General features: G+C 36.7%; 9 protein-coding genes across 9 annotated transcripts; 2 read left to right on the top strand and 7 right to left on the bottom strand.

Moving 5' to 3' along the window:
* Nucleotides 1-177: 177 nt before the first annotated feature.
* On the top strand, nt 178-1278 carry B0P05DRAFT_460757 (uncharacterized protein; the record flags this gene model as incomplete). Its single annotated transcript, XM_051574026.1, has 1 exon — nt 178-1278. The coding sequence occupies one exon, from the start codon at nt 178-180 to the stop codon at nt 1276-1278; it is 1101 nt and encodes a 366-aa protein (XP_051439853.1).
* B0P05DRAFT_521861 (ubiquitin-conjugating enzyme/RWD-like protein) lies at nt 1175-2321 on the bottom strand. Its single transcript, XM_051575914.1, has 5 exons — nt 2193-2321; nt 2078-2128; nt 1796-2030; nt 1642-1747; nt 1175-1601 (listed from the first exon to the last, which is right to left on the bottom strand). Exons 1-5 carry the CDS (start codon nt 2249-2251, stop codon nt 1366-1368), a joined length of 687 nt encoding a protein of 228 aa, XP_051439854.1. The 5' UTR covers nt 2252-2321; the 3' UTR covers nt 1175-1365.
* B0P05DRAFT_10548 (uncharacterized protein) lies at nt 2311-3206 on the bottom strand. Its single transcript, XM_051572948.1, has 4 exons — nt 3182-3206; nt 2903-3107; nt 2759-2850; nt 2311-2711 (listed from the first exon to the last, which is right to left on the bottom strand). Exons 2-4 carry the CDS (start codon nt 2977-2979, stop codon nt 2407-2409), a joined length of 474 nt encoding a protein of 157 aa, XP_051439855.1. The 5' UTR covers nt 2980-3107; nt 3182-3206; the 3' UTR covers nt 2311-2406.
* B0P05DRAFT_521867 (uncharacterized protein) lies at nt 3114-3938 on the bottom strand. The gene has a single exon (XM_051575915.1). The coding sequence runs from the start codon at nt 3742-3744 to the stop codon at nt 3361-3363; it is 384 nt and encodes a 127-aa protein (XP_051439856.1). The 5' UTR covers nt 3745-3938; the 3' UTR covers nt 3114-3360.
* A 295-nt stretch (nt 3939-4233) lies between these two features.
* Nucleotides 4234-6266, top strand: B0P05DRAFT_521871 (Aldehyde/histidinol dehydrogenase). The gene is made up of 6 exons (XM_051575916.1): nt 4234-4346; nt 4404-4562; nt 4611-5073; nt 5124-5362; nt 5429-5552; nt 5610-6266. The coding sequence occupies exons 2-6, from the start codon at nt 4440-4442 to the stop codon at nt 6227-6229; spliced, it is 1569 nt and encodes a 522-aa protein (XP_051439857.1). The 5' UTR covers nt 4234-4346; nt 4404-4439; the 3' UTR covers nt 6230-6266.
* B0P05DRAFT_10639 (uncharacterized protein) lies at nt 6245-7729 on the bottom strand. The gene is made up of 6 exons (XM_051572951.1): nt 7553-7729; nt 7225-7503; nt 6896-7178; nt 6660-6841; nt 6484-6613; nt 6245-6438 (listed from the first exon to the last, which is right to left on the bottom strand). The coding sequence occupies exons 1-6, from the start codon at nt 7571-7573 to the stop codon at nt 6260-6262; spliced, it is 1074 nt and encodes a 357-aa protein (XP_051439858.1). The 5' UTR covers nt 7574-7729; the 3' UTR covers nt 6245-6259.
* A 341-nt stretch (nt 7730-8070) lies between these two features.
* B0P05DRAFT_460795 (LETM1-like protein-domain-containing protein) lies at nt 8071-9670 on the bottom strand (the record flags this gene model as incomplete). The annotated part of the gene is made up of 4 exons (XM_051574031.1): nt 8071-8241; nt 8303-8440; nt 8506-9408; nt 9455-9670. The coding sequence occupies 4 exons, from the start codon at nt 9668-9670 to the stop codon at nt 8071-8073; spliced, it is 1428 nt and encodes a 475-aa protein (XP_051439859.1).
* A 156-nt stretch (nt 9671-9826) lies between these two features.
* Nucleotides 9827-11472, bottom strand: B0P05DRAFT_521883 (aspartic peptidase domain-containing protein; the record flags this gene model as incomplete). The annotated part of the gene is made up of 8 exons (XM_051575917.1): nt 9827-10110; nt 10167-10357; nt 10400-10490; nt 10545-10609; nt 10654-10854; nt 10903-10954; nt 11000-11235; nt 11279-11472. Coding segments are annotated over 8 exons (1177 nt in total), but the record flags the coding sequence as incomplete, so codon positions are not given.
* A 261-nt stretch (nt 11473-11733) lies between these two features.
* Nucleotides 11734-12500, bottom strand: B0P05DRAFT_521887 (40S ribosomal protein S24). Its single transcript, XM_051575918.1, has one exon. The coding sequence runs from the start codon at nt 12059-12061 to the stop codon at nt 11738-11740; it is 324 nt and encodes a 107-aa protein (XP_051439861.1). The 5' UTR covers nt 12062-12500; the 3' UTR covers nt 11734-11737.
* Between the last annotated feature and the right edge of the window lie 793 nt (nt 12501-13293).

The raw sequence follows: 13293 nt of genomic DNA on the forward strand, positions 1-13293 counted from the left end.
CGGGCTATAATCCGATATGTCATTACTTACAATTGGAATGTTAATTTTAATACACCTAAACTTTATGTCCACATCAAGTTAAAATAATGAAACGTCATCATTTTTCCTTTTTTTTTTTTTTTTTTTTTTTTTTTTCACTTTTTCAACACTATTATGAAGAAAAAGACTTGATAGAACATGACTGAATCTACTAGGAATAGTCATCATGATCAACTTCCTTCTATAAACACTATTGGTGCTCATTGTCATAGCAATATTTCGCTTTCTTTTGGCAGTCATCACCATCATAGTCGTCTGTTACATTATATTGCTAATCGTTCTCAACAATCAGCTTCCTATATCCCACCACCACCACTGCCACCACCTACTTCTAAATTCACCATATCCTCTGTACGTACGGGCATGACACCTAGTCTACCCTTATTACCACCACCTCAACCAACAGCGCCTATTGATAATTGCTGCGAAGCTTGCTGCCCTGACACAGTCACGATGGATGTTATCTTACCTTCCATCAAGCGCAAACGATCCATCTCGGACGATCCATCCAACCTGATCAACAGAAAAAAAGCACAATGCAAATGGTCTAGCTGTCTCGCTAGTTTTGATACGTTTGACGACCTTACACCTCATCTTTATAATACACATCTTAATCATCCAATAGAAGAAACCTGTTCTTGGGAATCATGCTCAGAACGCTTACTAGACACGTCGACACAGGCTCTCATCAACCATTTAACCAGTCAACATCTGCAGAATGCCTTGTTGCATGCATGTCGCTGGATCAATTGTACGGAACGCTTTGAAGGATTTGATACACTCACATTGCATTTATCTCAAGTCCATGTGGGCTCAGGTAAAAGCGAGTATCAATGTCAATGGGTAGCATGCGAAAGACAAGGCAAAGTGTTTACACAACGACAGAAAATCATGCGACACATACAGACGCATACAGGAGCGAAGCCCTATCAATGCCAAACATGCTTAAAACGCTTTTCAGAATCCAATATGGTGGTTCAGCACATGCGGATTCATACAGGCGAAAAACCATTTAAATGTGATCAATGCTCAAAAGACTTCTCTGTCTCTGCTGCCTTGACTATCCATAAACGAGTCCATACAGGCGAAAAACCTTTTGCCTGTAAATTCCAAGCATGTCATAAAAGGTTTGCAGAAAGCAGTAATTTAACAAAACATGTAAGTGATTTGATTGTATGTTTTATTTACTTATATATGTTGACGATAGATGCGAGTTCATACAGGCGAAAGACCATTTAAATGTACAGTAGAACCTTGCGGTAAAGCTTTTTCAAGGCCTGATCAAGTAACACGCCATTTAAAAACACACAATAAAAAGAAAAGAAATTAAGCTGAACCCGCATTGGTTGAGCGAGCAATCAGTTTGGAAAGAATCAAATAAACAAAGACAACCAACACAACAATCCATCGTTTTCCTCGACTGACTGCTGTACGAGTGATAGCATGATTGTCTGTATGAGCAACAGTATGAGCAGGAGAACTGTTCTGTATGTTGCGCTTGATTAAAAGTTGATCTGTTGGCATCTGGTTTAGATTGATAGTACAAAGTTCAGGAAAGACCTCTATGATAAAATGAGTCTTAAATCTTCTGTATAAAAATACCTCTAAACTTTGGGTTTCTAATGTTCCATAAATGAGACCGAGCAGCATACATTTTCTTTTCATGGACACCTGTCTTTATACTGCCTGTAGTAGCTTCATCACCTACCTAAACAAAACAAGATAAACATGATGTCAACTCAATATGGATACATACCATAAAACTCAGCAGTCCATTCAATATAGTGGCAATAGACCAACTTGGATTCCATGAACTTGGATGGAAATCACTCATACTGAGACAGAGTCGAGTATCAGGTTGAAAACGACCAGAAGGTGTTGTCATTCGAATAGCAGGTGGTTTAAAGGGATATTCAGCTGGAAAAGTAATTCTGCCATAATATTCACCACCTTCATAAGGTGAATCTGGTGGTCCTGTAATCACATAATGCCTAAATATAGACTTTGAGTACTCTAATTACATTCAATTAAATCGTACCAGTCTAAAATATTACTTTCTAGAGGCCTTGCAATAATATAAGGAGGTGGGCTAAAATAGAGGTAACACACATAAGGGATCTTTTATTCATCTATATACTTTCTTCTATACTTACTTTTTCTGTATTGCCAAGTATTCTTTAGTGAGCCTCTTATAAGCACCTTTTGTTGCCATTGTGTGTGTGTGTGTGTGTGTATATTTAGAAAAAGAAAAAGAAAAGGTGAAAAAAGGGAAGAAAAAAAAAGGGAGTATATATTATTTTTATTCCAAGCAAAAAATGAGCCAATCAAGTACAGTCTTTTTTTAACCAATCAAAATGGCTTTTATTATTATAAAACGATTTTATGTGTTGTAACTTCCTGTGTTGGTTTAATTGTCGTACTGGCTGAAAGAATACCTGCTGATAGTCGACTGTTGTCTCTTAATTCTGAAGATATAAGACTTGCTTCATTGACAAGCATGGTATGGTGACGATAAGAAGGGTCAGAAATAATGTCAAGACTAGAGAATGATATTGGTCTATGCATAGTCTTGGAAGTGCCTTCATCTTCATCTTCGTCATTATTGGTTGTACTCTTAGTGCCATGGGTCTTTTGGCTAAATTGTTTGATCAATAAATAACTGGTAATGACCCCTATGAATACAGGTAAATATTCAGTATTTTATCACTGTATCATTTACAGTCAAACGAATACAAATCTGCTGATAAACCACCCATAACTCGACAAGAAATCAAAATGGCAGTAATAATATTGGATCCAATCACGCCAACACTATAAAGAACGTATTAATCAAGATATCTAACTATATAACATACTACTTTACGAGAAAATAATGCCACTGGATAACAAGGACTTGTGAAGACTATTTCCACAAATACGATAATGACGATGAATCACCATAAGAAAAGCAAAGGATAAGAACACATTGCTTGCAATATCAAGACCAAGTTTGGCTAAAGCAGGCCATTCTACTATACATAAATATTAATGTACATCTACATGACAATTCGGTACTTGCAGTTCAACATCTAATTAAAAAAAAAAAAAAAAAAAAAAAAAAAAGTAAGTCTATCATCATAGGCATCAGTATGAATCACTTTACTACACAGTTTCCCATGAAATCCTTGTAGGTGGGTACCTTGGCTAAAGTGGCATAGACGATGGTTAAAGCAATGTATCCCAAGTTGATAGCAGAACCAATCAAGATCAACCACTTTGCTTTACCATAGCAGATATAAGCTTTATAGAGCAAGATAGTTTGGATACAGCAACCACCTAAATTCACAGAAATGATAGACACCCAGAATCTCTATTGAAATGACAGTGTAAGAACATGGAGATCATCATCGAGGATATTACAAATTCACAGCTGAGATCTGTCAATGGATTGAGAACACTACAAAAGATCACCATGAAAGACAAGATTGTTTCAAACAAAACTGTAAAATGAAGCCATTTACGTACTCTCCAGACGAGTTCGATAGCAGCCATAATTTGCCATACAGAGCAAGTAAGACATATACTCATATAGACAATGGTAGATGCCGTGTGTCGAAAATATTCCCTTGTGTTGTCATTTAAGGCATCATACACAACTTCGTCTGCAATAACGCTACCAAGCAAGTCTTGGTAATACTTAAGGACTGCTGGTGAAGGATAATTCATGAAAATAGATTAAAGAGAAAGAAGATAAAGAATAGCTCATGGATTTATATATCCAAGGAAAAAAAACCCACCAAACTGTCAATGCATAAAGGGAAATTCCCTTTTCTCTTTCTTTTTGAAGTGATAGAAAGGAACAAAAGTAGATGACTCTCTACCTCTTCTTCTTTTTAAATGATTCATTATAAACATAGAGCTTTGGTTTATTTCTAACAAGTCAACATAGACTTTCTTTCTTTCTAAACACGCTTTTCTTTTGTTCAACTAAAAAGGAAAAAAGCAGGAGTAAAGCCAGAAAACCTGTAAATATAATATAATGCTCTTTTTTTTTTTTTTGATAAGACTGAATCATAAAAAAAACATTATCAGTTATTGATAGAAAGATAAAAAAAAATCGAAACTCTATCTATATTGATAACAGATAAAAAAAAAAAGAACGCAAGACTTTAACTTTTGATTAAAATAATATAGGGAAATAATCAACCTTTTCATCTAAAATAGGTGTCCTAATTTGTCTATTTCATTCTTTTTTTCCCATCATTTTTCTATTAAAGTAGTCGACCTTCTTGACTGGTTACGATTGCAGATCGGTTCTGAATAATAAGGTTTGAAATGCCGCATTCACACGGACTTAGATTGACACACTCTCTTACAAATAAAAGTGCATTTCTTTTTCATCTCTTTTTCTTTTTTTTAATATGATTCGCTCTGCACTGCAGAATTCCTATATCAAAGCTTGCTTAAACCCTTCCCGTACCGCTCCCGTCAAGAAATTCGCCATGTCCACTAGAAACATTGTCTCTTCTGTTGCTATTCCAAAGGTAGAAAACCCCGATGATATAACGCGTTCTCTTAACTTGTTTGAATAGCTCAAGGATCAATCTTTATTCAAAGAATCTGGATTTATCAACAACGAGTGGACAACCAAGGACATTACTGAAAAGTTCACTGTTTATGATCCTGCTACTGATAAAGAGATTGGCCAATTGCCTGATATGGGTGCTAAAGAAACTAAAGAAGCTATCCAAGCAGCCTCTGAAGCCTTCAAGTCATGGTCTAAAACAACCGGTAAGCAACGCCATGATCTTTTGATTAAGTGGTATCAAGCCATGATGGAAAACCAAGAGGATTTGGCTACTATCTTGACCTGGGAAAATGGTAAAACATGGACTGAAGCCAAGGGTGAAGTTGCTTATGCTGCTTCTTTTTATGAGTGGTTTGCTGAAGAAGCTGTGCGTGCTTATGGTACTGTGATTCCTTCTCATATTCCTGGTCAACGCTTTGTGACGATCAAACAACCTGTTGGTGTGGTGGGCATCATTACCCCATGGAGTAAAGTAAACTAAGAGTCATCATGACATAAACTGACAAAACATGTATAGATTTCCCTGCTGCTATGATTACCCGTAAAGTAGGTGCTGCCCTTGCTGCAGGTTGTACTGTTGTTATTAAGCCTGGTGCTGAAACACCTTACACTGCTTTGGCTTTGGCTGAACTCGCTAAGCGTGTTGGTATTCCTCCTGGTGTAGTCAACATTGTGCCTACTGAAAAGAACGTTGCTGAAGTAGGTAAGGAGTTATGTACAAACCCTATTGTTAAGAAGATCTCTTTCACTGGTTCTGTAAGTTTCATATCTACACATCCATAGAATATTCACTCTCTTTTTTTTTTTTTTTTTTTTTTGTAGACGGCTGTGGGTAAATTGTTGATGTCTCAATCTTCAGGTACCATGAAAAAGGTGTCTATGGAACTCGGTGGTAATGCTGCCTTTATTGTCTTTGATGATGCTGATGTGGATGCTGCTGTGGATGGTAAGTAACGATACTAAACGAAAAAAAAAAAAAAAAAAAAAAACTCAATGTCATTAGCTGTCATTGCTTGTAAATTCAGAGGCAGTGGTCAAACATGCGTTTCTGCTAATCGTATCTATGTTCAAAAGAGTGTCTACAAGGACTTCTCATCCCGTCTTGCTGAAAAAGTCAACAAATTCCAAGTAGGTCATGGTTTTGATGAAAAGACAACCCATGGTCCTTTGATCAACTCCAAGGGTATTGATAAAGTAAAGAGACATGTTGAAGATTCTGTTTCAAAGGGTGCTCAGATCTTGGCTGGTGGTAAGCATCATGGTGGTAACTTCTTTGCTCCTACTGTCCTGGGTGACATGACTGCTGATATGGAAATCCATTCTGAAGAAACATTCGGTCCTGTTGCTGCCTTGTTTCCATTTGAGACTGAACAAGATGTCATCTCTTTGGCTAATGACACACCTTTTGGCTTGGCTAACTACTTCTTTTCTCGTGATATTGGCAGATGCTGGCGTGTGGCTGAAAACTTGGAAAGCGGTATGGTGGGTGTAAATACAGGTATTATTTCAAGCTGCTATGCTCCATTTGGTGGTGTGAAGGAATCTGGCGTAGGTCGTGAAGGCAGTAAATTTGGCCTTGATGATTATATGAACATCAAATACATCAATATGGGCGGTATTTAATATGTATAATAATAACAATAAAGGAATTTATTAATCATCATCGATTTGCCAACTATCATGTGCTTTTTGTTTACGAAGATTGTTTTCAAGATCCATCTTGGCCTTGACATTTCCTCTTTGGACAAATGGCTTAAGGCCTTTGCCAAAACTGCGCATACAAATAAGGCCTAATACACAAGTACAGAGGGTCATGACAATACCCAAACACACTATATCAATGGTTAGGAGACAATATCTATAGCATACCAACTTACCCAAAGCAATCCAGGTATACCAATTGTTGTTGGGCTGAATTGTCTGTGATAAAATCAAAGCGAAATGGAATAAGACAGTGCATTCAAAGATAATGAACACAACCATTCTTATATTGCTTTCAGCGCTTCCCTATAACAGCCATTAGTCAATGATGCTTTCTATTGTTTCTACTTACAGCTGTACGGGCAAAATAAAGCATAGGAATGACCAAGATAGTAACAATCAGCTGAACAACAGACTCCCACATAAGCCCTTGTTTCAAAGCAAATTGGATCATGTAAAAGACAGAGACCATGAAGCATGTAAAGATGTCAATCTTGAGAGCCAAGACAAAGAACTGAAACATACGGTACATTTCTATAAGAGTATAAGCAACAAGAAAAAAAAAGAAGGAATTGTCATGCTATTTACTTTGAATCTGTACATCGGCACCAATCTTCTTATAAATATTCCAGCCAAATTGTTTTGACATCTGATAACTGAGAAATGACATGATAATGGCAAATGTTAAAATAGCAGCTGACAGAGCAATTTCAATCTTTTCTGCCATGTCTAGCGCACTGACTGAATAGGATGTTAATAAAAGTTGCTTAAGCCATTTGACACCATCGACTACTTGAAGTGCGCCTAAGACAGCACATACCATATTAATAATGGCTAATGCTAAGATCTCGGCTGTGTTTTGATAGACCGTCTAAACAAACTATAAGTATACATTTTTATGTATTCTATCATCTTACAGCATCAAACACCATGCCTAAAAACCAGACTTGAAAGCCCATAAATGCAATGTTCTCCCATTTGATTCTGCCAAGACGATCTGCAGCGCGAATAGGAATCCAATCATCTTGTGTAGAACTAGCTGTAAGAGCACTATTTGAAGTTGGCTCTGGAAGTAAATTTGCTTGATATGTATTTAAATAACAAATAGAAGCTTGAAGTGCGATAATAATCAAACATTGACAAGTAGCCATTGAAACATATAATTTAGACCATTTTGTTTCAGTGACTCGATCTACCTATCATGGTTTGTTAGTATAATGCTTAACAAATACTACTCATTCTTACGATTTTTGTTACTGTGACCATAATGAAATATGTATGTTTATGTATATATATATATATATGTATATGTATTAGAAAAAAGAGCCAGCTTTAAACTATAATTTGCTTAGATACAAGGACAAAGTATATGTACAAAAAGAGATAAAGAAAAAGAAAAGAGAGAAAAAAGAGAGATGAAAGCTTGTTCCAATTTAATTTAAAAAAAGAAATCCAAGATCCGCCCTGACTGTATCAAAGTGCGTTTATGTGTTACATAGGCTGTGCATCTTATTTTCTGATTGAATTTGGAAAATAACAATTATCGTGTTTCCCCCTTCTCTTTTTTCTCCTTTCAACGCAAATAAAAAAGAGAAAAAGAGACAAAATGCCCATCCAAGCCCTTCTCTACGCTTGTCTTGATCCCCCCTTTCTTTACTTATTTGAGTAATAAAAGATACACGAAACACAAGTAAATAACACGTAAACTAAAAAATATATTTTTGATCAGGGAACTTTTTAATGTCTAGAACGCCCCCTCCCCCTTATTGAGCCTGGGCTCTCTTTTCTTCTTTTTTCTCTTTTTCTTGGTCTTCATTCTCGAGCGAGTCCAGTTCTTTATCAAGAGCATTCAGCATTTTCTCTAGGCGTTTACTTAACCGAGAAGCTGACACATTGGACTCTTTATTCGTGGCTGCCCTAATGTCTTCCACCAGCTTAAAAAAAAACCAATTTAGTAATTGAAAGTCAGAGATGGAATTGTCATTGCACAATTACCTGTTTATAGTCTTTATGGTGGAATTTAATCTCATTGAGTTGGGCACGTTGTCCAAGAAAATCAACCTTGGAACGCAATTTAGACAAAGCCTTTTGAAAATTGTCTTTTTGCTCCTCAGTCAAACCTTTGTGATCTGCCTCCGATTTTGTCTCCTAACCAATTCGTTAATATCATTTGATTGATCATCGTATTTTCACCGTACATCACTTGGCATTTTTTCTGACAATGCTTCGTGTACTTTCTTTTCTTTCTCTTCTTGCTCAGACTCATCTTCTATCATTTCTTCTTGTTGTTCTAATACATCTAATTTCTGCTTGTATGTACTGGTACCCATTGTCTCCAGCATATGTAATTCAGCTTCATTTACCAAATTGTCTGGCAAACTATTAAATGTTGCACGAAGCGCTTCTTCGTGTGTCATACCGTCTGTGAAACAAAATGCGCGTGACAGGATCAATAGGGTCCAAGGAACATGATGATTCAATTGGAGATCAAGCCATTGAGCCAATTCTCCCCGTAGACGCTCGTTTGAAGCGCCAATGGTTCGTATGCCACGAGCAGCGCATGCAGCATGCAATTCTGTCGTAGTTAAATGATCAATTCCTTCTTGTTGAATCGCCTGATCATCTAATTTCAATTGTCGCATATGGTTTTGAATCTGAAATCTTAGAAAATTATCCGTACCAAAAGCTTTGATGTTCATATAGCGACACATGGATATTAGTTGAGGCCGAGACAAATTATCCAAAGTCAATTCGTCTTCAAATTTGCTGGCTATCTTTATCAAGTCTTCAGTAGAAGGTTGTTCGCCTGTAGTTCGCATCTTTCTGAAAAAGTCTACAAATTCTTGACCATGTGTCGTATCCACCAAACTACCATTTTGACCAGACTCGGCAATAGTTTCTTGTAAGAATTTTGCCATTTCTAGTCTTACTTTGACTAATTTAAGTTTCTTTTCTTCTTGTATTTTTTTATTTTCAAATGTGCTCGGTAGCATATTAGGAAACACTTTCAATGCCACAGGCAAAAGAAACTCCATAAAAGGAACCATCAAAAATACAGAAAGAGGTACTAGGCGAACAATGTCTGCTGTTGTACGACGAAGCTATAACAAGTGTGAATGTGCTTTTGTTGACCAAGTGTCTTCTTACCTGTCTATGTTCGCGTCGAGTTAATGTTGAACCTGTTAATAATTTATAGGTTAAGCGAGACGAAATTTTAATGTCGAGGCCTAATAATTTCATGCCATGCCAATAATGCGTTGCTTCGTCCTTGACTTTTTGCCACATGGATTTTTTGACTTCTTTTGAGGGCTTGTTGTTCTTCTCAATGGTTTCTATTCTCTTTAGGATCTCTTTGGGATCCATTGATTCTTCGGCTCTTTGTAATTTGCATTGACCATTTTTTGAGAGCTTTTGAGGAGATAAAAATGTGCGTCTCTCAATAGGATAGATCATTGGGCGGTATAGAGCATTAGACCGAGATATGCTACGGCGGATAATGATCTGTGCTAGTTTTGATGCTGAAAGCATGATGTATGAAAGAAAAAAAAACGAAAAAAAAAGAGAAAGTCAAAGTCAATCGAGAGGATGTACCAAAATACGTCATATGTAAAAAGGACTTCTTCAAAAATTAAATACCCGCGACAACTGTCATTTTATTAAGCTCTTTGAGCAAACCCAATACGCTTATTTTCATTATCATAAACAGAAACAAATTGTTGAAGGAAACCATAACCAAGAATAGCATCAACAAAAGGAGGGCTTTCTTGAAGGTAAGTGTAACACGATTCAGGTGTGTAGGCAAGCTTTTTTTTTAAAGAGAAATGTTAGCATCATCATATCATAACTCATTGGGACTTACAGCGCCAGAAGTAATTACATAGTGTTCGGGTGTAATAGTGAAGTTTTCATTGTTCATTGTGAAAGTGATATCTGGAAGATGGGTGGTATTACAAGGTACAATAAACTGGCCCAAGAAATCTCTACGTAGGCCTGGAATGCCTTGAAATACGCTAGACATAATTTCTCTTGGCAAATAGACTAGTGTCGATCCTATAAAATAGGTTTAGTTTGTGCAATATGTCATTTCATTACCTGTGTCGACTAAAGCAGCAATCTTTGGTTCATATGTTTTTGTAAAGTTACTTCCAACTGAGATAGAATCAACATCAACAGCCCAATAGCTCTATATTATTATTATTTTTTGGGTTAAGCTTATGATGGATAAGTTATTGCTTACAGCGAATGCATTTTTCTGAGTGATAGGAACATAGCTGACATTACTAGCAATGTGCCGCTCTTCAACTAGGAAACCGTCAATACACATGTGTATATATAGATCAACTTACCACCACCAAACACAATCTCACCATTGATACGCTTTTCTTCTCTAGAAAGTCCATCTTCGCTAACAGGTTGAAAATAAATGGAAAAGACATTATGATCAATGACTTTTTGTTGATGCATTGTTGTTACTACTGTTGGTACAATATTTCTATCTGGATTGTTGAATGCACTAAGAGCATCAGGACCAACACCCAAAATACCATCTATAATTAATATAAATAGGATGTTCAAGGGGTAAAGAGTCTACTTGCCTGCACCATCAGCAGTTAATTCACCATCATTGTAGTCAGAAATGGCAAAGTTCTAGCCAAGAATTTAGATTCAGGAAGTATAGCACATCAGACTTACTGTTTGAGGTACAGACACACCGGTGATTGTCATTGTGTCTTGAGCATAAAATCCTCTTGAGAATCCTTCACCATAACGAATATTAAACAGGGTGTTGGATGAAGAAAAACTAGAAGAATTTAAAGGATTGAATGTATTCATAGGATAACCACAAAAACGACCACATCCATAGACAGGTACCCAGGTACTTGAAGAGCCAGTATCCAACAACAGAGTAAATGGTTGAGGAGGTGTACCTAAATGTGTAAGGCCATATAATTATAAAGTGCTTAAGGTTACCAAGTTTAATGTCAATAAGATAAGCTAAATCAACATTTTCTAGAGGAGCGTCAATAAGCTCATTAAGTTTCTTGCTTCTCCAGGCTGAAGCGTGAATGCTTTTGCGGTCTGTAGCAGTAAAAGGAATAGTCACTATTTTTGATGCAAATGCAGTAGTTGCAATAGCTGCAGTGATAAGTAATACAGCCTTCATTTTGATGAATGCAGAAAAAATAAATGAATTTAGCTTACATTTTATAAGAAAAAAAAAGCTCGAGAATGTTGTCTTATTTGTATTCTGTTAGTAGCATAGTTAAGAGTTCAATTTAAAAATCCACCAAAGACCTTCATTCTCTCTTTCATGACATTAGCCTATCCCCCATAAAAACAGAAAAAAAAAAACAAAAAAAAAAGAAAGGAAAACTTGCTTTAATGTGATACATGCAAAACAGATTGGCAAAAGACAAATCAGCCAACAATTTATTCCTTTCTGGGCTTCTTGGACTTTCTGACACCACGGAACTTCTTTTCACGGTTCTTCTTTTCCTTACGTTGCTTACGACCACCCTTGGGAGCTTCAGCAAGACCAATACGGACAAGACGGTGCTTGGGTTCGAATTTCTTCAAAGCTTCGACGTTATCGTAGATCAAAGCGAAACCAGTGGTCTTTCCACCACCAAAGTGAGTCTTGAAACCAAAGACAGAAACAACTTCCTTGTCAGCCTTGTACATCTTACCAATCTTGGAACGGAGTTCATCCTTGGAGACGTTGGCAAGACCGGGATGGATGACATCGACGACCATTTGCTTACGTTGAAGCAAGCGGTTGGTGAGGAACTTGCGAGTTCTGATAGTGACAGTAGCGTCGGCCTAATAAAAGAAAGAATGTCAGCAACTAGTGTACTCATATTGATGTTGTTTGTATATGAAAACATCGCATGCTAATCCCATTATGACAATATAGCTATCAAACGAAATGACACGTCCTTTTCTTTCAGCGCGCATATGCAAATCAATGAGTTGTGCATGTATGCAAGAGAAAAAGAGAGAGACTATAAGCAAGATTGAATTGCATGAGGTGCATTGGTTCATGTGTCTCCCTTTTTTTTCTGGCTGGTTGGATACAGATGACAATTCTTTTAGGGGTTGTGTTCTCATTCATGTCCAATGCAACATTGCATAATGGATGAGCTTGGATGCCTTCATATCTAGATGATATTATTACATACCATGTTGATACAATTCGAAAGAAAGCTTCCCTTAGGCGTGCCGTATAAAATTTAATATCCTTTCGTCCCGCACACAAGGTTTCTTTGGTGTCCCCCACTTTCTTGCTCTCCATCTCGCCAGATTGCCGGACATTAATCTTCCGACAATGTTCGGTCATAAACCCGCACTTGCAAAATGCCATAAAAAAAATTAGCAGTCAATCAAGAACAGCAGCTGTGGTACAGTCAGAAGACTCTCTATCGCTTGATGATGGTTTATAGTCAATCAAACAGTTCACAAAAACTAAAGACATTTGAATGATTTTTTTTCTTCTTTTTTTCTGGTGCTCAAAAGTAGTATCGTTTCTTTCATGTCAGCCTATTGTCTATAACCACACTTCTTTTGTATATCAATATCTTGTTATTCTGCAAGTGATTGTATTGATATGATTGCTTCCCATTATGTATCAACAAATTTGGTCAGTTTAACGTTAACGAATCTGCATAAATTATTACTATGCTCCCCTTCCTTTTTTTTATTACAATCAAAGAGCGCGCTCTGTTAAAGCCATGATAAAAGGCTATAGTAAGCTCTGGACCATATTTTAAGTCTTTCTAAGTACTTGGCATTTTGTTTGGTCTAGAAGTATTTGAGGGTAAAAGTTTTACTTGATTTAATGCAGCAATTATTCTATTAAGATAGCCATTGTGGAACTATGACTGTCTAAACAAGGTTAAAATGATCAGTCAGGAATCAAATAGCTACTCAATAAAACACTCACAAACCAAGTGCCACTCTAAAGGGAAAAGGTTTTATCCCCCCTCTCT

This window comes from Gilbertella persicaria (genome assembly GCF_025201335.1).
Source record: "Gilbertella persicaria strain CBS 190.32 chromosome Unknown B0P05scaffold_1, whole genome shotgun sequence".
In the NCBI taxonomy this organism is placed as follows: domain Eukaryota; kingdom Fungi; phylum Mucoromycota; class Mucoromycetes; order Mucorales; family Choanephoraceae; genus Gilbertella; species Gilbertella persicaria.

Bases quoted from the DNA above. Each gene is read 5' to 3' on its own strand.
- B0P05DRAFT_521861 (XM_051575914.1), bottom strand. From the start codon at position 2,251: ATGGCAACAAAAGGTGCTTATAAGAGGCTCACTAAAGAATACTTGGCA. The intron at 2,031-2,077 runs GTACGATTTAAT...GTCTATATTTAG, and splicing joins GAAAGTAATATTTTAGACTG to GCATTATGTGATTACAGGAC. The intron at 1,602-1,641 runs GTATTTTTATAC...ATTTTATCATAG, and splicing joins TAGAAACCCAAAGTTTAGAG to AGGTCTTTCCTGAACTTTGT.
- B0P05DRAFT_10548 (XM_051572948.1), bottom strand. From the start codon at position 2,979: ATGGTGATTCATCGTCATTATCGTATTTGTGGAAATAGTCTTCACAAG. The intron at 2,851-2,902 runs GTAAAGTAGTAT...CGTTCTTTATAG, and splicing joins TCCAGTGGCATTATTTTCTC to TGTTGGCGTGATTGGATCCA. The intron at 2,712-2,758 runs GTAAATGATACA...CTGTATTCATAG, and splicing joins AGATTTGTATTCGTTTGACT to GGGTCATTACCAGTTATTTA.
- B0P05DRAFT_521867 (XM_051575915.1), bottom strand. From the start codon at position 3,744: ATGAATTATCCTTCACCAGCAGTCCTTAAGTATTACCAAGACTTGCTT.
- B0P05DRAFT_521871 (XM_051575916.1), top strand. From the start codon at position 4,440: ATGATTCGCTCTGCACTGCAGAATTCCTATATCAAAGCTTGCTTAAAC. The intron at 4,563-4,610 runs GTAGAAAACCCC...TTGTTTGAATAG, and splicing joins CTTCTGTTGCTATTCCAAAG to CTCAAGGATCAATCTTTATT. The intron at 5,553-5,609 runs GTAAGTAACGAT...CAATGTCATTAG, and splicing joins TGTGGATGCTGCTGTGGATG to CTGTCATTGCTTGTAAATTC.
- B0P05DRAFT_10639 (XM_051572951.1), bottom strand. From the start codon at position 7,573: ATGGTCACAGTAACAAAAATC. The intron at 7,504-7,552 runs GTAAGAATGAGT...AAACCATGATAG, and splicing joins TGGTCACAGTAACAAAAATC to GTAGATCGAGTCACTGAAAC. The intron at 6,842-6,895 runs GTAAATAGCATG...ATACTCTTATAG, and splicing joins TGCCGATGTACAGATTCAAA to AAATGTACCGTATGTTTCAG.
- B0P05DRAFT_521887 (XM_051575918.1), bottom strand. From the start codon at position 12,061: ATGGTCGTCGATGTCATCCATCCCGGTCTTGCCAACGTCTCCAAGGAT.